Raw genomic sequence first — 27,446 nt, 5'->3', positions numbered from 1 at the left:
TCGGGCCAGTTTGTGCTTTAGAACACGCCTCCCCCTCTGTCACAGCATGGTATTTAAAGGTATACTCAGCGAAGTGACTTTGCACGAGAAGCACCACGATATTGCGACGAGCGAGACAGAAGGTTTAGTTCTCACAGCCACACACAGTATGTGCGCAAGTTCGCTTCACGCAGTTACGTGGTAGATACGAGAACGGAACAGCGGCAAAGTTGATCCACTTGATTCAGAACTCTTAGTTGTGTAAATTGACCCACTCTGCTGTTTACTTTCTGCACCTGTTATATCGCTGAGCCTACTTTTTTTTTTTAAAGGGCCTCTTCCTCATTTGCCTGCTTCTCTGCTTACAAACACACACATGGGTGGAGTCTGGCATGGCAGGAGGAGGGGAAAAGGGAGGAATGCTATTGTAGTAGTTTCATCCTGAAGCAGTTTAATGCTTTTGCTATTCAGACTGCTTTTTTGTGTGTGGAAATATTATCATGTTCAAAACCACCTAAAACATCTCAACTAGAGGTCGACCGATTTAATCGGAATAGCCGATTTAATTAGGGTCGATTTTAAAGTTTTCATAACAATCGGAAATCGGTATTTTTGGGCGCCGATTTGCAGATGTATTTTTATTTTTTATTTTTTTTTACGCCTTTATTTAATCTTTATTTAACTAGGCAAGTCAGTTAAGAACACCTTATTTTCAAAGACTGCCTAGGAACGGTGGGTTAACTGCCTCGTTCAGGGGCAGAAAGACAGATTTTCACCTTGTCAGCTCGGTGGATTCAAATTTGCAACCTTATAGTTAACTAGTCCAACACAATAACGACCTGCCTCTCTCTCGTTGCACTCCACAAGGAGACTGCCTGTTGCGCAAATGCAGTAAGCCAAGGTAAGTTGCTAGCTAGCATTAAACTTATCTTATAAAAAACAATCAATCATAATAATCACTAGTTAACTACACATGGTTGATGATATTACTAGATATTATCTAGCGTGTCCTGTGTTGCATATAATCTGACTGAGCATACAAGTATCTAAGTATCTGACTGAGCGGTGGTAGGCAGAAGCAGGCGCGTAAACATGAATTCAAACAGCACTTTCGTGCGTTTTGCCAGTAGCTCTTCGTTGTGCGTCAAGCATTGCACTGTTTATGACTTCAAATCTATCAACTCCCGAGATGAGGCTGGTGTGACCGAAATGAAACGGCTGGTTAGTTAGCGTGCGCTAAGCGTTTCAAACTTCACTCGCTCTGAGCCATGCTCTGCATGGGTAACTATACAAAACGACAACCTACAACTTCTTAACTGGGAATATTGAAGACTCATGTTAGAGGAACCACAAGCTTTCATATGTTCTCATGTTCTGAGCAAGGAACTTAAACGCTTTCTTACATACACTCACACCTTTCTTACATACACTCACACCTATGTGAGAATGCTATTCATTGACTACAGATCAGCGTTCAACACCATAGTGTCCTCCAAAGCTCATCCCTAAGCTAAAGACACAGGGACTAAACACCTCCCTCTGCAACTGGATCCTAGACTTCCTGACAGGTTGCCCCAGGTGGTAAGGATAGAAAGCAACACAGCCGCCACGCTGATCCTCAACAATGGGTCCCCTCAGGTGCGTGCTCAGTCCACTCCTGTACTCCCTGTTCACTCATGTTTGCCGATGACACAATAGTGGTAGGCCTGATCACCAACAACGACGAGACATCATACAGGGAGGTCAGAGACCTGGCCGTGTGGTGCCAGGACAACAGCCTCTCCCTGAAAGTGATCAAGACAAATGATAATTGTAGACTACAGGAAACGGAGGGTTAAGATGGCCCCCATTCTCATCGACGGGGCTGCAGTGGAGCAGGTTGAGAGCTTCAAGTTCCTTGGTGTCCACATCACCAACAAACTAGAATGGTCCAAGCACACCAAGACAGTTGTGGAGAGGGCATGACGAAACCTATTCCCCCCCTCAAGAGACTGAAAAGATTTGGCATGAGTCTTCACTGTCTGGTATGGAAACTGCTCGGTCTCCGACCGCAAGGCACTACAGAGGGTAGTGCATACGGCCCAGTACATCACTGGCCCTCCTTTACGCTGCTGCTACTCTGTTATTATCTATGCATAAGTTACTTTTTAACTCTACCAACATGTACAATTGAAGTCAGAAGTTTACATACGACCAAATACATTTAAACTTAATTTTTCACAATTCCTGACATTTAACCCTAGTACAAATTCCCTGTCTTAGGTCAGTTAGGATCACCACTTTATTTTAAGAATGTGACATGTCAGAATAATAGGATAGAGAATTATTTACTTCAGCTTTTATTTCTGTCATCAAATTCCCAGTGGGTCCCAAGTTACATACACTCAATTAGTATTTGGTAACACTGCCTTTAAATTGTTTAACTTGGGTCAAACGTTTCGTAGCCTTCCACAAGCTTCCCACAATAAGTTGGGTGAATTTTGGCCCATTCCTCCTGACAGAGCTGGTGTAACTGAGTCAGGTTTGTAGGCCTCATTGCTCGCACACACTTTTTCAGTTCTGCCCACACATTTTCTATGGGATTGATGGCAGGGCTTTGTGATGGCCATTCCAATACCTTGACTTTGTTGTCCTTATGCCATTTTGCCACAACTTTGGAAGTATGCTTGGGGTCATTGTCTATTTGGAAGACCATTCGTGACCAAGCTTTAACTTCCTGACTTGAAAGCTTTAACTTTAACTTACTGTCTTGAGATGTTGCTTCAATATATCCACATAATTGTCCTACCTCATGATGCCATCTATTTTGTGAAGTGCACCAGACCCTCCTGCAGCAAAGCACCCCCACAACATGATGCTGCCACCCCCGTGCTTCACGGTTGGGATGGTGTTCTTGGCCTTGCAAGCCTCCCCCTTTTTCCTCCGAACATAATGATTGTAACTATGGCCAAGCAGTTCTATTTTTGTTTCATCAGACCAGAGGACATTCTCCAAAAAGTACGATCTTTGTCCCCATGTGCAGTTGCAAACAGTAGTCTGGCTTTTTTATGGCGGTTTTGGTGCAGTGGCTTCTTCCTTGTTGAGTGGCCTTTTAGGTTATATCGATATAGGACTCGTTTTAATGTGGCTATAGATACTTTTGATACTGTTTCCTCCAGCTTCTTCACAAGGTCCTTTGCTGTTGTTCTGTGATTGATTTCGCACAAAAGTACGTTCATCTCTAGGAGTTAGAACGCGTCTCCTTCCTGAGCGGTATGACTGCTGTGTGGTCCTATGGTGTTTATACTGGCATACTATTGTTTGTACAGATGAACGTGGTACCTTCAGGTGTTTGGAAATTGCTCCCAATGATGAACCAGACTTGTGGAGGTCTACACATTTTCTTTCTGAGGTCTTGGCTGATTTCTTTTGATTTTTCCCACGATGTCAAGCAAAGAGGCCCTGAGTTTGAAGGTAGGCCTTGAAATCCATCCACAGGTACACCTCCAATTGACTCAAATGATGTCAATTAACTTATCAGAAGCTTTTAAAGCCATGACATAATTTTCTGGATGTTTCCAAGCTGTTTAAAGGCACAGTCAACTTCGTGTATGTAAACCTCTGACCCACTAGAATTGTGATACAGTGAAATAATCTGTATACAATTGTTGGAAAAATTACTTGTCATGCACAAAGTAATGTCCTAACCGACTTGCCAAAATTATAGTTTGTTAACAGGAAATTTTTGGAGTGGTTGAAAAACAAGTTTTAACCTGTTGCTTCTACCCTCTACTTTTTTGAACATTCTGTTAAAAATCGCGCAACATTTCAGCGCCCTGCTACTCATGCCAGGAATATAGTATATGCATTTGCTTAGTCTGTGTGGATAGAAAACACTCAGACGTTTAAAAAACTGGTTAAATCACTGCTGTGGCTTTACCAGAACGGCATTTACATCGAAAAGCACAGGAAAAACTGATCACTGAAAATGGGAAAATATATCCATGCGCTACTTGAACCCATTGATAAACGTGAACCACAATTAATTGACTGAGGTTGCAGTACCTACAGCTTCCACACGGTGTCTAGAGTATTGTCATTTCCCTTTGAGTTTTTTCTTGGTCAAACACATACAGGACACCGTATCTCCTCCGGTCTAGGACCGGATATTTTCGTTGAGTTTCTAGCCGGACATTTTTCCAGACGGACAGCTAATGATCTTTACATCGCCTCCTGATGAATTTTATCGCTTATTAACGTTTACTAATACCTAAAGTTGCATTACAAACGTATTTCAAGTGTTTTGTGAAAGTTTATCGTCGACTTTTTGAATTTTAAAAAATGACGTTACGTTTGAAACTATGTTTTTTTCGTTATCACACAGTCTACATATAACCAGACTTGTGGACGATATCTAGGCTTTATATGGACCGATTTAATCGAAATAAAGACCCAAATAGTGTTTATGGGACATCTAGGAGTGCCAACAAAGAAGATGGTGAAAGGTAATGAATGTTTTCTATTTTATTGTGCGGTTTGTGTAACGCCGAAATGCTAATTATTTTGTTTACGTCCCCTGTGGGTCTTTTGGGGTGTTGCATGCTATCAGATAATAGCTTCTCATGCTTTCGCCGAAAAGCATTTTAAAAATCTGACTTGTTGCCTGGATTCACAACGAGTGTAGCTTTAATTCGATACCCTGCATGTGTATTTTAATGAACGTTTGAGTTTTAACTAATACTATTAGCATTTAGCGTAGCACATTTCCATTTCCAGAGCTCTAGTTGGGACGCAAGCGTCCCGAGTAGAGGGAAGAGGTTAATGACTCCAACCTGAGTGTATGTAAACTTCCGACTTCAACTGTACATATTACCTCGACTAACTGGTGCCCCCTCACATTGACTCTGTACTGGTACAGTAGCCTCGCTATAGTTTTTTTACTGCTGCTCTTTCATTTGTTACTTCTATTTCTTTTTTTGTTGGTATTTTTCTTAACTGCATTGTTTAGGGGCTTGTAATGTGCTGTTGTATTCAGCACATGTGACAAACATTTTGATTTGACTGGTTATGGTATAAAATGTTGTAATAGAGAATTCAATAATTTTGCCAAATGTGTTGTCAATTTCTGGGATCTTTGACAATTTTTCAGGCCTTCCTCTGACACCACCTGGTGTAGAGGTCCTGGATGGCAGGCAGCTTAGCCCCAGTGATGTACTTGGCCGTACGCAATACCCTCTGTAGTGCCTTGCGGTCAAAGGCCGAGCAGTTGCCATACCAGACAGTGATGCAACCAGACAGTGATGCAACCCGTCAGGATGCTCTCGATGTTGCAGCTGTAGAACCTTGGATATAGCCTAATCTTCCTTGTGCTTTAGACTTTAGGAATTTGGCACCGTACAGTATGGCTGCTGTCTTGCGGATGCACCTGAGCTCAATTTCGTGTCTCATAGCAAAGGGTCGGAATACTTGTATAAATAAGGTATTTCTGTTTATTTTATTTATTACTGTTCAAAAATTCCTGTTTTTGCTTTGTCATTATGGGGTAGTTTGTGTAGATTGAGTAATTTGTTTTTATTTAATCCGTTTTAGAATACGGCTGTAACAAAATGTGGAAAAAGGGAAGAGGTCTGAATATTTTCCGAATGCACCATATTGGAAAAGTATTGGAACAGTGATACGTTTTGGCTCTGTACTCCAGCACTTTGGATTTGAAATTATGCAATGATTATGAAGTTAAAGTGCAGACTGTCAGCTTTAACTTGAGGGGATTTTCATCCATATCGAACCGTTTAGTAATTACAGCACATTTTGTACAACCCCCATTTTAGGGGACAAATTCATTTAACTATTTGTTCCCATATTCATAGCATGTAATGACGACATCAACCTTGGGAATCTACAAATTTGTTGGATCCATTTGGTGTTTGTTTTGGTTGTGTTTCAGATTTATTTTTTGCCCAATAAAAATGTATGGTATATTTTGGAGTAATTTTAATTGTAAATAAAAGTAGAATGTTTCTAAACACTTCTAAATTAATGTGGATGTTACCATGATTATGGATCATCCTTAATGAATGGTGATCAATGAGAAAGTTAGAGGTATATCATACCCCCCATGAAAATATTAACTTCCACTGTATTTGTAATAAGAGCTTAGCATATTTTGGGGGTATGATATTTGTGCATTTAACTTTCTCATTCATCATTATTCAGGATTTAATTCAGGTCTATCCGTAATCATGGTTAATGAATAACAATGATCACTCCTACCGTCACGGCTCACATAAGAATAAAATAATCTATTCTTTGCTTTCCTCTCCTTGTCATCGCTCTCTCACTTGAATCGCTTTGTCTTCCCTTCACCCTTCTCCATCCTTTTTCTTGTACTAAAATCTGAGAACTGTGTCCTCTTCTCGCAGACAGAATCACATAAGGCTTAGTTTCACAGAATGATTTTCACTGAATAGGCTGTATCTCACTATTCCTCTTCAGGCTTTATTGTAGTGTCTCGACTATCTGGACTACCTTCTACTTCAAACAGTGAATCAATCTCAATGGGACTGCTACAGTTAGCTAAAGAACTTAGCCTACATCTTCCTCCAACAATGCCTGCATCTTTGAATATGCATTCTAATTATCTCTTCTCTTTTGATGAAGTCTTGAGGGGCAAACTGCCTTCATTCATTGACTGCTGAAACAAAATATTGTTTGATTTTTGAGCGATGGCTGTATTTCTGATACTTTATCTCTATCTTCTCCACAGACGGATAACCTCGATGGGGCCTTCTGTGTGCCGGACATCAAGCTGCACAGCAACCCATCGGCGTTCAATGTGTACTGCAACGTGCGCCACTGCGTGCTGGACTGGCAGCAGCGGGAGTCGTCCCTGGCCTCACAAAGCTCCGTGCAGAGCGGTGACTCTGACAGCGAGGAGGAGGAGGAATACCGTGAGCCCGCCATCAAGCTGCCCAAGGTAACTTCAGAAGCACAGGGATTGGAACAGGGTTGGTGGAAGGGTAGAAAGACATTGAATGGAACAGACATTCATTCACATCAGTGATCCATGACAGGTGGCCATATTGAGTGTACCCACATGTAGTCAAATTGAGTGCCCTACTCAAATTGCAATGGTCGGAGGGGCTTTGTCCCTTCTAGTAATTACATTTTTATTGGTGGAAAGAAACACCGGGCAAGCTAAAACGAATGCACTCGGAGGGAGGCAAACGGTGTAGGGAGAGGGATGCTTTCCAGTACGACTAGAGCAGTAGGCCTGCGTGACTACAGGGGATGTGCTAGCCTGGGAGTCAGATCAGTCTTCTTTTGCCGACTCCAATTCAAGAGTGGTATCCAATATCCAAAATCAAGGGGGGTATCCCATATATTGGGATAACAGGTTGAGGACCCAAGCTAGATAGCCTGGTAAATTTGAATGGCTAATTGGTGGCTGCTGCCGCTGGGTAAATATTCCAATTTACCGGGCGATCTAGCTTGGCTCCTCAACCGGTTATCCCAATATATTGGATATCACGCTTGATCCATCAAGCTTCCTAAGGTCAGAAAGAATGGAACAAATTGGTATCATTTAAATCCACCTCAATTGTCCTAAAATATGAAATGCATCTTGAATTTTCCTAAATAATCAGTTAGCAAAATATAAGTTGGAATGTGATCTACTTAGTATGTTGCACATCATATCGCACCCTAACTTTGGGCATCTGTCCTACCTTTTACCCATCCATTTTAGTCTAGGCTATATGGTGAACTTTGCCTCTAGATGTTGACTTAGAGTCAGTTTAGCATTTTCTCCACCAAAGGTTAGGATTTGGAAGCTGATCCTAAATCTCTACCTAGTGAAATTTTCACCCCCTGTAGCCTATATCCAGTATCTCCCATTGCTCTCAGGTTCCCGCCCCGACACTGACCTCTGTTTCTCTGAGTTAGTGTTGAACCCTTTTGACTGCCATGATAATTTATAGCAACACTATGAGAGGCTTAAAGCACTGGTCTGTGAGGATTAGCTACTGCCTTGTCTCACTCACTGACTCACTCTCATTCTTGCTGTCTCTCACTCTCGCTGTGTCTCTGGCTCGCTATCTTTTTCTCTTTTAGCTCTGTCTCACTTTCTCTTTCTGACTTTTCTCTTTCCCTCCCTGCTTTTCTCTGCGTCTGTCTGTCCCACTCTGCTCACCACTGCTTTGCCACTGTGGCCTCATTGAAACAGAGCACGTCCCCAGGAGCAATATCACAGCGCACAGAGAGTGTGTGTAGCCTGTCTTTGTTTGCGCGCGCGTTTGTGTGTCCTGCAATCCCCACATTTTTTTTTGCCGGCCGTCAGCCCATTAGCTGTTTACAGACTAATTTTCAGCTGAATACTTTTAAAACTTCATATTAACTAGGCTACTTTTATTAAAAGTTTCAAATCGCTAGTCTGTCGAGCCCTCTCCCGCTAGAATGAACAGTATGCATCTTCTAGCGCTCTATTGATCCCGAGTGGCGCAGCGGTCTAAATCACTGCATCTCAGTGCTAGAGGTGTCACTACAGACCCTAGTTCGATTCCAGGCTGAATCACAACCGGCCGTGATTGGGAGTCCCATAGGGCAGCGGACAATTAGCCCAGCGTCGTCCGGGTTTGGCTGCGGTAGGCCGTCATTGTAAATAAGAATTTGTTTTTAAATTGGATAGATGGTGCCAGTCAGTCACAAAGCGAGCGACGGCAGTCTGTCCTACCTCCCAGGACAATTTGTGTGCGCAGAGGTTGGTTGCAGTCAAATTTCTTTGCACGGAGAAGGGAAAGGGCATGATGCGTGAATTTGCATGTGGTAACGATGATTCGAAATCCATTTAGTGAGTGACTCATCAGTCAGTGTAACCAACCGAATCGCATCGGTGAGAAAGCTGCAGATAAATTATGAAAATATTCAATGAAGATGGTGAATCATCACTGCAGGAACAATGGGGAGTGGAGAGCCTCATTCTGGTCCAAATTTGATAATTAGGCCCTCACGTGATCCAGGCATTAAAATAGAATTCAACAATATTCAAAAATGTTTTAACCTCATTAGGGAATCGACTCGGTGTATTGAAAATGTATTAGTTTTCCCAAGTTTATCATAAGACCTGAACAGAATGGGACGGAGATACCTAGTCAATTATACAACTGAATGCATTTAACCCAACCCCTCTTGAGTCAGAGAGGTGCGGGGGGGCTGCCTTAATCGACATTGACATCCACATCACTGGCTCCTATTGAGCAGTTGTTGGGGTTAACCGTCTTGCTCAAGAGTAGAATGACAGATTTTTACCTTCCAGTTACTGGCCCAACGCTCTTACCCGCTAGGCTACCCTGCCACCTCTGCCGTGATAGAGAATGCCCCTATCTGTGGTGCGCACATCTACCTCTTTGTGTAGCCTTTAGCAATGATGGAAAGGCTTTCCTCATTTCATCATTCCAGTGGGTATTTGTTTAGTGAACTACCATCACATGTATGCTACAAAAACACAGCTAAACAACAGCCTCTTGCTAGGTGCACACTTTAATTTAAGGGTCACTTTTTGATAGGGGACTCTGTTACAGAGGAGTGTAAAAGGCTCTTTTTAGGCTGGAATATTTTGTTGGAATTGTTTTCTGAAATGTATTTATTGATTGCTGCCTCCTTGGCCAGGTCTCCCTTGAAAATGAGACTGGGTCTCAATGGGCTTTTCCTGGTTAAATAAATTAAAATTACTACACCCAAAAATCTATATTCCTCAGATGTTTCCCAGACCTCATTTGGTCTCCAAATGTGGTTTACGCATTGTTGTGGTCTTAAATCCAATTTGGTTGTTTTTCTATTTTTAAAAAGTCAGATTTTGAGAGCGAAAACATGAAGGAAAAAAAGGATAAAAGGGAAACTTGGAAAAACTCAAAAGGAGAAAACGGAATTTGGGAATGAACAAAACAGAATAAGCCAAAAAAATATTATTTTATATATTCAGGCTTTTTAAAATCAGAAGATTACATTTCCTGTCCTGATGTGCAATGTATACAACAGTCATGATAAACAGCCAAGCGGATGTTAGCAATTCTGCAATGCAAGCCGAAACTTCCTCAAAAACACTCAAAACTAAGTTTGGTTGCATTGACACTCAGGAAGAACCTGTCCATGATTTCTTGCCTGTGAGAATGTCATTATTTTTGTGGCAAAGTATTATTGATGTAAAGGTCTGCAATAGTAGTAATTCCTTTTCTCTTCCAGAATAAAAAAGTATTGTTAGTTAGTGGGGGGGAGCATGGTTTTGCAAATAGGATTACAGGCATAGGTCTCCTGTAGACCAAATGTTTTCCTTATTTGATATTTTATTTTTGTATGTAAAGTTATTGCAAGTAATATCTGTAGGAGATTTAGTTGATGAAAAGAGAAGTCCTGGAATACAGGTGTTATGTGTATCCTGTTCAATAATGAGGCATGAATGGGTGGAGGGATCTACCATGCCAGGGTATGTATCCTGCCAATAAACCAGTGCTCTAGCATTTTCTGCCCAATAATAATGCTGAAACTTTGGCAGGCTCAGGCCCCCTAATTCTTTGGGCTTGATAGTTTTTTTTATAGATATTATGTACTTTGTATTGCCACACAAAAGGCAAGATGATAGAATCCAAGGATTTGAAAAAAGCTTTAGTTAAAAATATAGGCAGATTCTGAACGAGAGAAAGGAATCTGGGAGTGTAACCATTTTAATAGCGTTATCGTAGATAGGCAGCACTCTCCAGATCTCAACTTCCATCATGTCGCTATGTCAATTTATAAATAAATTTAGAGTCCTTTGGGATGACATCAAAATATTTAATTTGGTCTCCTGTGATTTTAAAAGGTATGTTTTAAACCTGTTATGGATCATGCGCATTTTCGCAGCTTTTTGTTAAAAATCGCACAACATTTCAAAGTCCTGCTACTCATGCCAGGAATATAGTATATGCAAATGATAAGTATGTGTGTATAGAAAACACTCTGAATTCTCTAAAACTGGTTAAATTGTGTCTGTGGCTATAACATAACGTGTTTAGGAGTAAAAATCCCTCGCAAAACTGTTCTCCAAAAACACAAAAAATATATTAATCCGCCAGTCAATGTATTGTTTAAGGCGACTGCAAATGCATGAAGATGCCCTGTAAACGCCTACAGCTTCCACACGATGTCGCCAGTGCTGGCATTTCCAGCCTACTTAATTATTGGTTGTATGACGTTTTGGCCTTTCCTGTTTTAGTCTCTCCACAGGATGTTATGAAAATGTAAAACATGGACGCTGATTTCAACACTAGCTGCTATCAAATACAGATCGCCCCGTGATGAATTGTATAGATTATTAACGTTTATTAATACCTAAAGTTGGTTTAGAAAAGTAGTTTGAAGTGATTTGTAAAAGTTTATAGGCAACTTTTGTAATTTTAAAAAGTGACGTTGCGTCTTGTAAAATGGAATATTCCTGGATCAGACCGGTCTAAGGAAAACGACATTTTGGCTATACAATGACGGATTTAATCGGGAAAAAGACCCAATTGTGATGTTTATGGGATATATAGGAGTGCCAAGAAAGAAGCTCGTCAAAGGTAATGAATGTTTTATATTTTATTTCTGCGTTTTGGGTAGCGCCGGTTACCGCAAAATCTGTTGTTTTAGGTGACGTTCCAGTACTTTGGGGGTGCATGCTATCAGATAATAGCTTCTCATGCTTTCGCCGAAAAGCATTTTTACAAATCTGACTTGGTGGCTAGATTCACAACGAGTGTAGCTTTAATTCAGTACCTTGCATGTGTATTTTAATGAAAGTTTGAGTTTTATCAAAAACTATAGGTAGCGCTCTTGAAATTTCCGCTGATTTGATCCCGACAGCGGAACCAACTCCCTAACAAGTTTTTTTAAGAAACTCTGGGTTTGTCACCTTTTTAAGAGGCATGAATTCACTTGTATACCAGTTTATGATGTACACAGAGGGTTCTCCAAATTATTCGATGAACTCCAACAGCGGTGGGAGTGACACTTTTGAGACGTGAGGCAAACAAAATGTAATCCGCATAGAGTGAGATGCAGTGATCAACCTTGCCCATGTTTAGCGAAGCAATGGCAGGATGGCTTCTGATACTAATAGCTAGGGATTCCATAGCAATGGCGAATAGCAACGGACTCAATGAGCACCATTGGCGGTAGGAACGGTGAAATGAAAACGGATGTGATTTATTGTAATTAGTGAACTGAAGCCGTCGGGCACGCATATAGTATTTCAACCCAAGGGACAACTCTCGCCCAGAGCAAACAAATGTATTATTGTCAAAATGTAGTTCCATTCCAATTGGTAATATTCCTTTTGAGCGTCAAGTGCAAGAATGGCAACTTTAGAACCTTTGTCATGTTTGGAATACTTGATGTTCATCAGTCGCCTAAAGTCTGAAAATGAGAATCTGCCTGCGATAAAACCAGTTTGGTCTTGATGAATTATAGTCAAAAATTATAGTCAATGCATTTATTTAGTCTGTTTGCGAGTATTTTACTAAACATCTCAAGATCACATCCGAGGAGGGCAATAGGACGATATGAAAATAGATAGGTTTCATCTTTCTTTATATTAGGGTGATATTGGCTGAGTATAAAGACTCCGGGAGTCTGCAAGTTTCAATAGTGTTTAAACATCCGCAACAGAAGAGTAACCTTTTCTGAATATGATTTGTAAAACTCTCTACCAAAGCCGCCAGGGCCAGCCGCTTTACCGTTAAGGAAGGAACGTACTGCAGAGACAACCTCTTTAAGTTATTTCTGCATTTATCTCCCTTTTGAACAGCGCTGCATAATTTAGCTAGAGAAAGGGAATGGAGGAAATCTGAAATTTCCACAGTATCTACAGTGGTCTTTGAAGTGTAAAGGTCGTGATAAAACTTTAACATGCATTAATTTATTTTGGGTCTGTAGTAACCGCTACATCAGTGAAGTGGTAGGGCGAGTAGGAAGCCTATCCATGTAAGAATTCAAAATGCAGTTAAAATCTCCGCCTGTCATTACATGTGTGGTTGATAAATCTGGTAAGAGATTGAAGACATTCAGAAGAACCCTGGGTCATTGACAATCGGTGAGTAAAGATGGTTACATGTCGTGATAAAATATGGCCTATTACTATAAGAAATCGGCCATTGGGGTCTCGCTTATAGTTGAAATATGTTGGAATGGGACAGTTGTTTCTGGAAATAATATGGCTACACCTCTAGCCTCAGATGAAAAAGTGGATTGATAAATCTGATACCCAACTCCATTTTAATCTGTGTTGCTCAGTATGATTTATGTGCATTTCTTATAGAAACATATCTCAGATGGGAAAAACTTTGCATCTTTTCAAATTCTTTCTCAAACCTCATACCCTTTTGTGAATGTAATGTTGCCAGTACCCATAATAAATAATTATTTGGTCCTCAAATACATTAAAATTGTAGCAGTAGGGCTGAAGCAACACAGAGCAAAGGACAAATGAAAAACAACATTCTCCACCTCCCTGTCCCTTTCCCCAAATGATGTGGAATGTAAGTTCCCCCATACACACTGGAACTGCTGGACACAACAAGGAGACATAGGCTAGCTAACCAATTTACAATGAAACTAAATTAGTGTACCTTCAGGTGGTCCGACTGGGCCCCCTCACCCTTACAGTGCCCTCCGCTAATATTGGCACCCTTGTTAAATATGAGCAAAACAGGCTCAACCTCTTGGTCTTTTATTTAAAATATTCACAAAAATCCAAAATTTAATTGAAGTGTAATTATTTGTAAAAATAAATAATACATTTTTTTCATATGTGCCGCAGTTATTGGCACCCCTATACATTCTTTTGAATAAAATCTTAACTGAAGTATATTTCCCAATCCTATTTGACATTTTTAAGTTCTCCTGAGTGATTCGGAACATTTAAGAGGTAAACCATGACTTCCTGTTTCACTGGGGTATAAATATGAGTTGGCACACAGGCCAAGTTCCCATAGTTATCCATCACCTATGGGAAAGACCTGAGAATACAGTAATGATGTGCTACACAAGGTTGTTGAGCTGCACATCAGGAAATGGCTAGAAGAAAATAACGGTTGAAAATGCTCATTTTCAGTATCAGGACAATAATTAAAAAGCAACTGGAGATGTCCCCTTACAGGCCGATTGTTAACGTGTGTCTATATTGACCCCACGCATAGTAAGGAGGTTGGCTCGAGTGGCCACAATCTCCAAAGTTCACAGCTGGAGAATTGCAGACGTTAGAATTGCAGACATTTTGGGGTTAGAAAGTCTCAAATTACAATCAGACACCACCTACATTACCATAAGTTGTTTGGGGAGGGGGTTGCCATAAAGCCTTTGCTGCCATCAAACTACAAACTCAAACACCTACAGCTTGCCAAACGTTACTAGAACTTGAAATGGGACCAGGTTCTATGTTCAGATGAGACGAATATTGAAACAAACACCAGAGGTGGGTTTGGCGTACACAGAAAGCTAGCTATGCAGAAAAGTACCTCATCACCTCTGTAAAGTAAGGTGGTGGATCTTTTGTTGTGGCGCTTGCCAAGGCAGCAGATACTCTTCCTAGGGTCCAGCAAAATTAAGGCCGTTTATACCATTTTTAAAAACATTACAATACATTCACAGATTTTACAACACACTGTGTGCCCTCATGCCCCTACTTCACCACTACCACATATCTTACAGTACTAAATCCGTGTGTATGTTATCGTGTGTATGCATGTCTGTGCCTATTTTGTTGTTTCACAGTCCCCAATGTTCCATAAGGTTTAATAAATAAATAATAATAATCCAATTTAACTGCTTGCATCAGTTACTTGATGTGGAATGGAGTTCCATATAGTCATGGCTCTATGTAGCACTGTGCGCCTCCCATAGTCTGGTTGTCGTGTCTTTGGCATCATTACAGTGTAGACTTATTTTATCAAATCAATTTTCTGTAATTATTACTTGATTAAACTATCATGTAAATGCAATTAACTAGGAAGTCTGTGCACCAAGGAAAATCTTCAGATTACAAAATTAGAATTTTTCTAATATAACTCTTCTAATTAATTTATTAAGTATTCTTTACCTCATGTTAGACTCATTCCAAACATCCGAAATTGTTGGATATCTGCACGAACCCATCCTTTACTATGAATCATCCATACACCAGTTGTCTTAATCATTTATTTACTAACTAATTAAATAATCACAGAAATGCATAAACAAACAGATATGGTTACAAGGAAATGATAGGTAGATTCCCTAGTGGGCTAAGCCGATATGACGGCTTGGTGGACAAAGGAACGTGGGTGTGGACTGAGAAGGGCGGGAAAGACAAATTAGTCACTACACAGTTGATAATTATATTAATTGAAATGCTAATCCTTTGCACATGAACACTCACTCATTCGGGAATAATTGCAATCAATACATATTTACGCTCAGTGTGTCGTCGTGATCTCTGTTGGAATCGTCCATCTTTGTTGGAAAGTTCATTTGAGCGTCTCTCGCTCTGCTTCCCTGAAGTCTTTCGTGGTTAGAATGGATACTTCAGAGTACCATTCAGAAATGTTATAGAATAAATGTTTTGGCTGTTGTTGGTCTTCGCAGACTAGTAATTAGTATCTAAGGTTTGCTCTTACTCAGTCGGGATCGATAGTCTGAGTTGAACCATTTCCCGCCGTGTAGCCATAGCTCCACGTGGTATGGTTAGGAATTAAACAACCATTACAACCTTAGCTTATAATACAGTTTTTGTGGTCTGAGCTCAACCTGTTCACCCATGACTGCGTGGCCATGTACTCAATCATCAAGTTTGCAGACGACATTACAGTGTTAGGCTTGATTACCAACAACAACGAGATTACCTACAGGGAGGAGGCGAGGGCCCTCGGAGTGTGGTGTCAGGAAAATAACCTCACTCAATGTCAACAAAACAAAGGAGATGATCGTGGACCTCAGGAAACAGCAGAGGGAGCACCTCCCTATCCACATCGACGGGACAGTAGTGGAGGAGGTGGAAAGTTTTAAGTTCCTCTGCTTACACATCACGGACAAACTGAAATGGTCCACCCACACACACAGCGTGGTGAAGAAGGCGCAACAGCATCCTGTCGGGAGCATCCTGTTGGGCTCTATCTCTGTTGGGCTCCACCTGTTACTGCAACTGCTCTGCCCACAACCGCAAGGCTCTCCAGAGGGTACTGAGGTTTGCACTACTCGTCACCGGGGGCAAACAACCTGCCCTCCAGGACACTTACACCACCTGATGTCACAAAAAGATAATCAAGGGCAACAGCCACACCAGCCACTGCCTGTTCACCCCGCTATCATCCAGAAGGCTAGGTAAGTACAGGTGCATCGAAGCTGGGACCGAGAGACTGAAAAACAGCTTCTATCTCAAGGCCATCAGACTGTTAAACAGCCATTGCTAACATAGTGACTGCTACCAACATACTGACATAAATCTCTAGCCACTTTAATAATTCAAAATTGGATATAATAAATGTATCACTACCCACTTTAAACAATGCCACTTCATGTAATGTTTACATACCCTACATTACTCATCTCATATATATATATATATACTGCTCAAAAAAACAACGGGAACACTTAAACACAATGTAACTCCAGGTCAATCACACTTCTGTCAAATGAAACTGTCCACTTAGGAAGCAACACTGATTGACAATACATTTCACATGCTGTTGTGCAAATGTTATAGACAACAGGTGGAAATTATAGGCAATTAACAAGACACCCCCAATAAAGGAGTGGTTCTGCAGGTGGGGACCACAGACCACTTCTCAGTTCCTATGGTTCCTGGCTGATGTTTTGGTCACTTTTGAATGCTGGCGGTGCTTTCACTCTAGTGGTAGCATGAGACGGAGTCAACAACCCACACAAGTGGCTCAGGTAGTGCAGCTCATCCAGGACGGAACATCAATGTGAGCTGTGGCAAGGTTTGCTGTGTCTCAGCGTAGTGTCCAGAGCATGGAGGCGCTACCAGGAGACAGGCCAGTACATCAGGAGACGTGGAGGAGGCCGTAGGAGGGCAACAACCCAGCAGCAGGACCGCTACCTCCGCCTTTGTGCAAGGAGGAGCAGGAGGAGCGCTGCCAGAGCCCTGCAAAATGACCTCCAGCAGGCCACAAATGTGCATGTGTCTGCTCAAACGGTCAGAAACGGACTCCATGAGGGTGGTATGAGGGCCCGACGTCCACAGGTGGGGGTTGTGCTTACAGCCCAACACCGTGCAGGACGTTTTTCATTTGCCAGAGAACACCAAGATTGGCAAATTCGCCACTGGCGCCCTGTGCTCTTCACAGATGAAAGCAGGTCACACTGAGCACGTGATAGAAGTGACAGTCTGGAGACGCCGTGGAGAATGTTCTGCTGCCTGCAACATCCTCCAGTATGACCGGTTTGGCGGTGGGTCAGTCATGGTGTGGGGTGGCATTTCTTTTGGGGACCGCACAGCCCTCCATGTGCTCGCCAGAGGTAGCCTGACTGCCATTAGGTACCGAGACGAGATTCTCAGACCCCTTGTGAGACCATATGCTGGTGCGGTTGGCCCTGGGTTCCTCCTAATGCAAGACAATGCTAGACCTCATGTGGCTGGAGTGTGACTTGCTTCCATTCAGCCATGAGCATTAGTGAGGTTGGGCTCTGATGTTGGCTGATTAGGCCTGGCTCGCAGTCTGCATTCCAATTCATCCCAAAGGTGTACGATGGGGTTGAGGTCAGGGCTTTGTGCAGGCCAGTCAAGTTCTTCCACACTGATCTCAACAAACCATTTCTGTATGGATCTCGCGTTGTGCACTTGGGCATTGTCATGCTGAAACAGGAAAGGTCCTTGTCCAAACTCTTGCCCCAAAGCACAGAATTGTCTAGAATGTCATTGTATGCTGTACCATTAAGATTTCCCTTCACTGGAACTAAGGGGCCTAGACTGAACCATGAGACCATTTATTACTCCTCCAACAAACTTTACAGTTGGCACTATGCATTGGGGCAGGTAGCGTTCTCCTGGCATTCACCAATCCCAGAGACATCCGTCAGACTGCCAGATGTTAAATCGTGATTCATTACTCCAGAGAACTCGTTTCCACTGCTCCAGAGTCCAATGGAGGTGAGCTTTACACCACTCCATCTGACGCTTGGCATTGTGATCTTAGGCTTGTGTGCTGCTGCTTGGCAATGGAAACCCATTTCATGATTATCCTTGTGCTGACGTTGCTTCCAGAGGCAATTTGGAACTCAGTAGTGAGTGTTGCGACCTAGGACAGATTATTTTTACATGCTTTAGCTTTTGGAGTTCCCATTCTGTGAGCTTGTGTGGCCTACCACTTTGCGGCTGAGTCGTTGTTGCTCATAGACGTTTCCATTTCACAATAGAAGCACTTACAGTTGACAGGGGCAGCTCTAGCAGGGCAGAAATTTGACAAACTGACACAGCTTAATTATATTGATTGCATAATAGGCTACTCTCTATTTGATACAACTGAAATATGATCAGATGTTCAATAGAAAGTTAGCCTATGTTAGCCTACAACAAAACAGTAGCCTGGTATACTATAAAGCTGAGGGATGGGGCCGTAGAAAAGTAACCACTCTGAAGGACTGACAATCCATGAGATCAACATTATAGTGATCTGCATGGTAATACCACGGTTCTATATAGATTCACTTTTGTTATAACTGCTGCGCATGTAAGTTCCTTTCCTTAAATGCGACTTATTTCCCACCTCAATCAAGAATATTTTTGAATTCCCTGCGCCACCTTTTCATCTGATTGGGGGGGTGGAGTTCCCTATCAACACCATAGCAGTTTTTAACCTTGGACACAATAAAATATTCCCTCCATTTATCCAATAAAATATATTATAATACTCTTCTACCTCATTCTGTAGCGGAACGGGCCAATTAATGAACCAATAAGGACGAACAAAAACAAGTTCCTCACGCTGATGAGGACACAGTAACCTTTTCTATACTTAGGGTACCAAATGGTACCCTATTCCATATGATGTGCACTACTTTTGAGCAGGGCCCATAAGGATTCCAATCGGGCTCTGGTCAAACGTAGTGCACAATTTAGGGAATAGGATGCTATTTGGGACTGCCTTAATTCTGTTCTAACAGGCAACCCTGAGAGGCTGGCCTTTCTAGGCCAAATCGTTACCTTTAACTTATCCTCTCAGAGAGAAGCTATCGTTATAGGCTGATCAGAATGGATGTTAAACACTGTACAGACTGTTCAGGCTCGGAGCCTAGTAGAGGGAACCGAATGTTCTCTGGGGTCAAGTTCATTAGAGTAAACTGCAACAAAATGTTTTGCAACGGAAGTGAACATTTTTATGTCAGGTAGATGGTCCTCCCTGTCACAATACATTTTCGTCCGTTAGGGCCTAATAAAGAAGACGTGGGTTGTTGGATGTTTGGAAGGGGACGAGGATAATAGGAGAGCGCAGAAGTCCATTTGAACCTTTGCGTAATCCTCCGATTAATAAAACTCAAAGATGCCTGTATAGAACCCAATAAATGTGAATGTGTGTGTTTTGAAAACAATTTTCTAGCCTAGTTTTGTGGGTTGAGTGTTATTTAGGCTTAACCTCTCTGGGTTTTTAGCTGAGGTGGTACCAGTGACTTCCTTTCTCTCTAGATTGTTTGCACTGGGCTATGTTGAGTCTTTAAGCCTCTTTGGTGTGTGATATTTTGAGTTCTGTCTGTTGTAGTTTATAGCTATCTGATAACTGTATTGTGTGTTTCTCTTTCAAGATCATTGGCATCGGTCTGTGTGGGGTGTTTGAGCTGATCAAGGAGACGCGGTTCTCCCACCCTTCCCTTTGTCTGCGCAGCCTTCAGGCCCTGCTTCATATGCTGCAGGGACAACAACCAGAGGGCTTCCAGACGGAACCTCCTGATGTACTGGGTGAGTACTAATAATACTATTACTGCTACTACTGCTAATATATTTATTTTATATAGAGCTTTCATTACTAATATAATCTCAGTCACTTTAAAAACAAAAAAACAAAACCAAATTAACAAAACAAATATAGGTATTTGGGCGATGGGCTTCTACGTCTTCAGATGTTCCGAAAGGTATTATCTTGAGAGGAGGGAGCATAGATGGTAAAGCCAGGCAGGGAAGAAGAGACATCTGGCAGACAGGCCACAGAGCTCCTCAATGTGCAACTTGTCATATTTTGATAATCACAACTTCACCGTAGGTAGGCAGGCTGGATCTTCCACTACTGAAATGTAGCACCCACATGGGTGATGCTTCAATGACTGTAAAAGCGCCAGTAAGACCACCACACCTCAGCAGTGGTCCAGAAAAGCCCCAAATGAAGTGAGACTCTTCATCCCAGCACACCGCAGTCCACTTCTCTCTAGGAACTGGGTTAGGGAGCTAAAAAGCTGATGCTGATGGTGTTGCTGAATCATTCAAATCATATTAGTTAGCTAGCCAAGCCAAATATAAACTGACTTGCCATAATCAGTCCTGCAATTCTGTCTCGCCACCAGATATTTCAGTTAATCTATCAACAAGTTATCAAAACAATTATACAAATAACAAATTATAATAAATTGATAAAAATATAATAATCCATTAACACTTAAAAACCTGTTTGCTAAAAGTGAGTTACAAGTTAATACGTCTCTTTTATCGTCAAAAAAAAAGATGCCCAATCATGCAATGCCTCAGACGAGGCATGGAAAAGTGACACCCTCTCACAACCTGTCGGTCTCAGCAGATGCTAGCTCAAAGAAGCACCAGCATGGTTCAGAATGGGTATGGCCAAAGGCATTACAAAAATTCAAGAGACAATTTCTGAACGCCTCATCAAAATTGATGTGCTGGTTGATAAACTCCACGAAGACCAGAAAGTCACAAAGGGACGAGTGACAGTCAGAAGACCATGCTGACCACCAGGCTGCTATCCTGGAAGTCCACGAGGACGTGTATCAAAAGCACAAGAAGTTGGAGGACTCCGTTTTGCCACAGAGGATACATTTGAACCTTACAGGAATGTCCAAAGCGCTCAAATTTCCTGAAGGCAATGGAGGGAAGAGATGCCATTGCCTTTCTTCAGGAGTGGATTCCCAGAATCCTGGATCTTCTCCCTTTCGCGAGAGAGCCCATCGTTCACTACGGAGAAATGCACCCAGGGTGTTTGTTATTAAATCGCTACGGTACCGAGACACTGTCCGCATCCTTGCTGCTGCCCGAGCAAAGGGAGAGCTGAAGTATGGAGATGCGAGAATTTTTCCTGCTTTTTCTCCCATGAGGAGACTGCTTTCTCCCCACTTCAGGCTTCTGTGGCAGTCTGGCTTGGCATATGACCTGCGCTACCCGGCGACTTTGTGGATCGAAACCAAGAATGGTGAGCACACTTTGATTCTGTGAAGATGTCTGAAGCATTCATGAAGAAGAAACTCCCTGACTTGTTCACTCCGATGACGACATGAGGAACTGAATTCCAAACTTGGATACAGTGGATAGTGAACTGTTAGAACATGGCGATATAATGAAATGACTCCGATATGATCGACTGTCTGGCTGGCAAGATGGGTAACTTGACAATGACTAGTGAGATAACGTTGGAAAATGGCTAATGTTGGCTGCGCTATTTAGCCAGCTAGCTAAGTTTACATTAGTGTGACTATAGCTCCACAGAATAGTCACACTATGTCAGGTAGTTAGATTTGTTTTGTATGCTTTTATTTTTCGCATAGAGATCCAGTCGGATTTGGTTAAATAGTTGTGGCTGTGGACTGGGTTTCAAGCCCAAGTTGTTCATATTACTTCGGGATGTTTTACAAACGTTTTCTGTCTTGTTTATCATTAGTGATTTATGCTAACGTTAGTGATACCGAGGCATAAATGAGCTACACACTAGCTGGCACTAATGTTAACATATGTTTCCCATGCCAATAAAGCCCCTTGAATTGAATTGAAGATAGCTGGCCGACTATAACGTTAGCTTTGGGCAACAGGGTTGAGTAGCTTGCAAGCTATTTATTTTCAGCAACTGAAGTTCAATTTCAATAGGTGAACAACAAGTGGCAACCTAGCTAATACTTACTCACAAGGATTCCCAAATCATTGCTAAGAATAATGAAAATGACGGCAGTTTCTACTGGTCATTGTTTTCAGTCTGGTTGTATTGGTGCTAGCTAGGTACCAAGCTAAAGCTAGTTACCCCAGAAGTTGCAGTCAAACAAATGATGCTTTATTACCAAGCGGTATTGTAAACACATCATTCGTGACCTGTGTTTTCTTGTTTGCAGACTTTTTTTGTACAGCTTTGACAGTGCTACTGTATATTTTTTGACACGCAAAGACCCAAACGACGTTCCATAGTATGCATGTCGTGAAGCAAATAGCAGTGATGCTATTACTGTGTAACTCTGGTAGGGCATCATCTGAAAAATAGAGCACTTGGTAGTGTGTACCAGTGCTCGACCTGTCGGCGAAAGCCAACATCACCCATGACAGAACGGTTGATTGTCAAGGGCAATGAATTCCATTAGCTTGGCGTTAATGGATTTCACCTTTAAGTTGTCTTGCTGAAATGTTCTTACTCTTTCAAATGACTGCTCGACTTGTTGACTGTTAGCCCAAAAAAGTGTGCTGTGTGGATCGATGTTAGGAATGCTGTGTTGCAAGTATTGCGCAACGACGTCATGTATCTACGTTATATATGTATGCACATCGGCGTTAAACTAGACATCCGATATGTGCACCCCTAGGTTAAATTATACTCATTTTACTCCCCTGCCCATAACAGTTAATCTAGAGTTAACATTTCTTATTCCTGCAGGCAAATAAGCAAACATTTCGCTACACCCATTTCGCTACACCCGCAATAACATCTGCTAAGTATGTGTATCATTAAAATTGTATTTGATTTGAATGGAACTTTAACTACTGGGTGTAAGTATTTATCCAGATCTTTATCGGGTCATTCAGCCCTGCTGGCTTCATTACCAGTCAGTAAAACGCTTCAAGAAGGTAGAGGTTTGGCAATTACTAAATAAATAATCCTACATTTGTAACATTTCTGAACACTCATATCAACATCTTTTTTAGCACCAATAACAACTCTGCCTCCCTATACATTCTTATAAGGTTCTTAAGAGAAAAGCCCACTCTCCCCTAACAAATGCCTTCTCAGCATCTGAGACTGCAGCGGTAGAAACTGTATTTGAGCAGTTTAACCACATTTGATGTAAGAGCCTCGTCATATTATCAGTTGAGGTTCTTAATAAATCCTAATTGGTCACTAAGTATAATATTAGGTAGTGCCTTCTCTAAGCGTATCGCAAGGGTCTTAGTAAGAATCTTGCAATTCGCATTAAGTAGGCTGATCGCTCTAAAATTCCCAGGTTCTGTAGAATCTCTATCCTTTATAGGAATCAGCCATATCAAAGCCTCATTAAAGGTGTGCGGAAGGGAGCCATTTTTAAATGCCTCCTGGTAAACCACTGTCAATACAGGTACTATAATGTCAGTATACAGTACCTGTTAAAGTTTGGACACCTATTCATTCAAGGGTTTTTATTTTTTTTTTACTGTTTTATACATTGTAGAATAATAGTGAAGATTTCATAACTATGAAATAACATATGGAATCATGTAACAAATTTGTTAAACAAATCAAAATATATTTTAGATTCTTTAAAGTAGCCACCCTTTGCCTTGACGACAGCTTTGCACACTCTTAGCATTCTCTCAACCAGCGTCATGAGGAATGTCCAGTCTCCTTCACTCTGCGGTCCAACTCATCCCAAACCATCTCAATTTGGGTTGAGGTCAAATCAAATCCAAATCAAATACACATGTTTAGCAGATGTTAATGTGAGCGTTGCGAAATGCTTGTGCTTCTAGTTCTGACAATGCAGTAATAACCAACGAGTAATCTAACCTAACAATTTCAACAACTACCTTATACATACAAGTGTAAAAGGATGAAGAATATGTACATAAAGGTATATGAATGAGTGATGGTACAGAGTGGCATAGGCAAGATGCAGTAGATGGTATCGAGTACAGTATATACATATGAGATGCGTAATGTAGGGTATGTAAACATATAAAAGTGGCATTGTTTAAACTCTTGGGTGTTAGGGGGCAGTATTTTCATTTTTAAAAAACGTTCCCGCTGTAAACGGGATATTTTGTCAGGAAAAGATGCTAGAATATGCATATAATTGACAGCTTAGGATAGAGAACACTCTAACGTTTCCAAAACAGTAAAGATATTGTCTGTGAGTATAACAGAACTGATGTTGCAGGCGAAAGCCTGAAAAATCCAATCCAGAAGGGCCCCAGGTTTTGAAAGCGCTGCGTTCCAATGACTCCCTATTCAGCTGTGAATGTACCATCAACGAGCTTAAGCTTTCTACGTATTCCCCAAGGTGTCTACAGAATTGTGATTTAGTTTTACGCATTTCTGTTGAAGTATAGCCGTAGGCGGCCACATTGCGTAAGTGGTCACATGGTTGCTCCGAGAGAGATTCTCGCGTAAAATACAGAGGTAGCCATTATTCCAATCGGTCCTATTGAAAAACTAATTGTCCCAACGAATAGATATTAGAAAAACACCTTGAGGATGGATTCTAAACAACGTTTGCCATGTTTCTGTCGATATTATGGTGAGTGAAAACATCCTAAGTTCATCAAAGGTAAACGATTTAATTTGATTGCTTTCTGATTTCCGTGACAAGGTTGCCTGCTGCTAGCAAGGCATCATGCTATGCTACGCTATGATAAACTTACACAAATGCTTGTCTAGTGTTGGCTGTAAAGCATATTTTGAAAATCTGAGATGACAGGGTGGTTAACAAAAGGCTAAGCTGTATTCCAATATATTTCACTTGTGATTTTCATGAATAGGAATATTTTCAAGGAAGATTTGTCTGTTGCGTTATGCTAATTAGTGTCAGATGATAACGGTCCGTTCACGGGATGGGGTGTCACTACATGTTAAAGTGGCTAATGATACATGTATTACATAAATATGGCAAGATGCAGTAGATGTTATAGAGTACAGTATATACATATGAGATGAGTAATGTAGGGTATGTAAACATTATTAATTGGCATTGTTTAAAGTGGCTTGTGATACATTGTTTTTACATCCATTTTTCCAATATTAAAGTGGCTGGAGTTGAGTCAGTATGTTGGCAGCAGCCACTCAATGTTAGTGGTGGCTGTTTAACAGTCTGATGGCCTTGAGATAAAGCTGTTTTTCAGTCTCTCGGTCCCAGCTTTAATTTACCTGTACTGACCTCGCCTTCTGGATGGTAGCGGGGTGAACAGGCAGTGGCTCAGGTGGTTGTTGTCCTTGATGATCTTTATGGCCTTCCTGTGACATCGGGTGGTGTAGGTGTTCTTGGAGGGCAGGTAGTTTGCCCCCGGTGATGCGTTGTGCAGACCTCAGTACCCTCTGGAGAGCCTTGCGGTTGTTGGCGGAGCAGTTGCCGTACCAGGCGGTGATACAGCCCGACTGGATGCTCTCGATTGTGCATCTGTAAAGGTTTGCGAGTGCTTTTGGGGACAAGCCAAATTTCTTCAGCCTCCTGAGGTTGAAGAGGCCACGCTGTCACCACGCTGTCTGTATGGGTGGACCAATTCAGTTTGTCTGTGATGTGTACGCCGAGGAACTTAAAAATGACTACCCTCTCCACAACTGTCCCGTCGATGTGGATAGGGGGGTGCTCCTCTGCTGTTTCCTGAAGTCCACGATCATCTCCTTTGTTTTTTTGAGCGTGAGGTTATTTTCCTGACACCACACTCCGAGGGCCCTCACCTCCTCCCTGTAGGCCGTCTCGTCGTTGTTGGTAATCAAGCCTACCACTGTTGTGTCGTCCGCAAACTTGATGATTGAGTTGGAGGCGTGCGTGGCCACGCAGTCGTGGGTGAACAGGGAGTACAGGAGAGGGCTCAGAACGCACCCTTGTGGGGCTCCAGTGTTGATCAACGGGGTGGAGATTGTTACCTACCCTCACCACCTGGGGGCGGCCTGTCAGGAAGTCCAGTACCCAGTTGCACAGGGCGGGGTCGAGACCCATGGTCTGGAGGGTACTATGGTGTTAAATGCTGAGCTGTAGTCAATGAACAGCATTCTCACATAGGTATTCCTCTTGTCCAGATAGGTTAGGGCAGTGTGGTTGCGATTCCGTCATCTGTGGACTTATTGGGGCGGTAAGCAAATTGGAGTGGGTCTAGGGTGTCAGGTAGGGTGGAGGTGATATGGTCCTTGACTTGTCTCAAAGCACTTCATGATGACTGAGGTGAGTGCTACGGGGCGGTAGTCGTTTAGCTCAGTTACCTTAGCTTTCTTGGGAACATGAACAATGGTGGCCCTTTTGAAGCTTGTGGGAACAGCAGACTGGGATAAGGATTGATTGAAAATGTCCATAAACACACTAGAGGTCGATCGATTATGATTGTTCAACGCCGATACCGTTTTTTTTTTTTTGGGGGGGTAATAATGACAATTAGAACAATACTGAATGAACACTTATTTTAACTTAATATAATCAATAAAATAAATTTAGCCTCAAGTAAATAATGAAACATGTTGGAGAAGAAAGTAAAAGTGCAATATGTGCTATGTAAGAAAGCTAACGTTTCAGTTCCTTGCTCAGAACATGATAATATATGAAAGCTGGTGGTTCCTTTTAACATGAGTCTTCAATATTCCCAGGTAAGAAGTTTTAGGTTGTAGTTATTATAGGAATTATAGACTATTTCCCTCTACCATTTGTATTTCATTAACCTTTGACTATTGGATGTTCTTATAGGCACTTTAGTATTGCCAGTGAAACATTATAGCTTCCGTCCCGCTAGTTAGCGCGCGCTAACTAGCTAGCCATTTCACCTCGGTTACACCAGCCTCATCTCGGGAGTTGATAGGCTTGAAGTCATAAACAGCGCAATGCTTGACGCACAACGAAGAGCTGCTGGCAAAACGCACAACGAAGAGCTGCTGGCAAAACGCACGAAAGTGCTGTTTGAATTAATGTTTACGCGCCTGCTTCTGCCTACCACCGCTCAGTCAGATACTTGTATGCTTGTATGTGCAGTCAGATTATATGCAACGCAGGACATGCTAGATAATATCTAGTAATATCATCAACCATGTGTAGTTAACTCGTGATTATGTTAAGATTGATTGTTTTTTATAAGATTAATGCTAGCTAGCAACTTACCTTGGCTTACTGCATTCACTTAACAGGCAGTCTCCTTGTGGAGTGCAACGAGAGAGAGGCAGGTCGTTATTGCGTTGGTCTAGTTAACTGTAAGGTTGTCAGCTCGGGGGTTTCGATCTTGCAAGGTGAAAATCTGTTGTTCTTCCCCTGAACAAGGCAGTTAACCCAACGTTCCTAGGCCGTCATTGAAAATAAGAATGTGTTAACTGACTTGCCTAGTTAAATAAAGGTATAAATTC

At 41.8% G+C, this 27,446-nt stretch overlaps 1 protein-coding gene across 1 annotated transcript in view; it reads left to right on the top strand.

Moving 5' to 3' along the window:
* The window catches only part of LOC115107163 (E3 ubiquitin-protein ligase MYCBP2), a 310,312-nt gene that overhangs the window by 13,916 nt on the left and 268,950 nt on the right, over window positions 1-27,446 (top strand). Inside the window, 2 exon segments of the mRNA XM_029630721.2 lie at window positions 6,722-6,931; window positions 19,759-19,912. Of these exon segments, the coding sequence (XP_029486581.2) occupies window positions 6,722-6,931; window positions 19,759-19,912 (364 nt within the window).

Source organism: Oncorhynchus nerka, linkage group LG3 (assembly GCF_034236695.1).
Source record: "Oncorhynchus nerka isolate Pitt River linkage group LG3, Oner_Uvic_2.0, whole genome shotgun sequence".
Classification (NCBI taxonomy): Eukaryota; Metazoa; Chordata; class Actinopteri; order Salmoniformes; family Salmonidae; genus Oncorhynchus; species Oncorhynchus nerka.
This window is presented reverse-complemented; position numbering and strand designations above follow the sequence as displayed.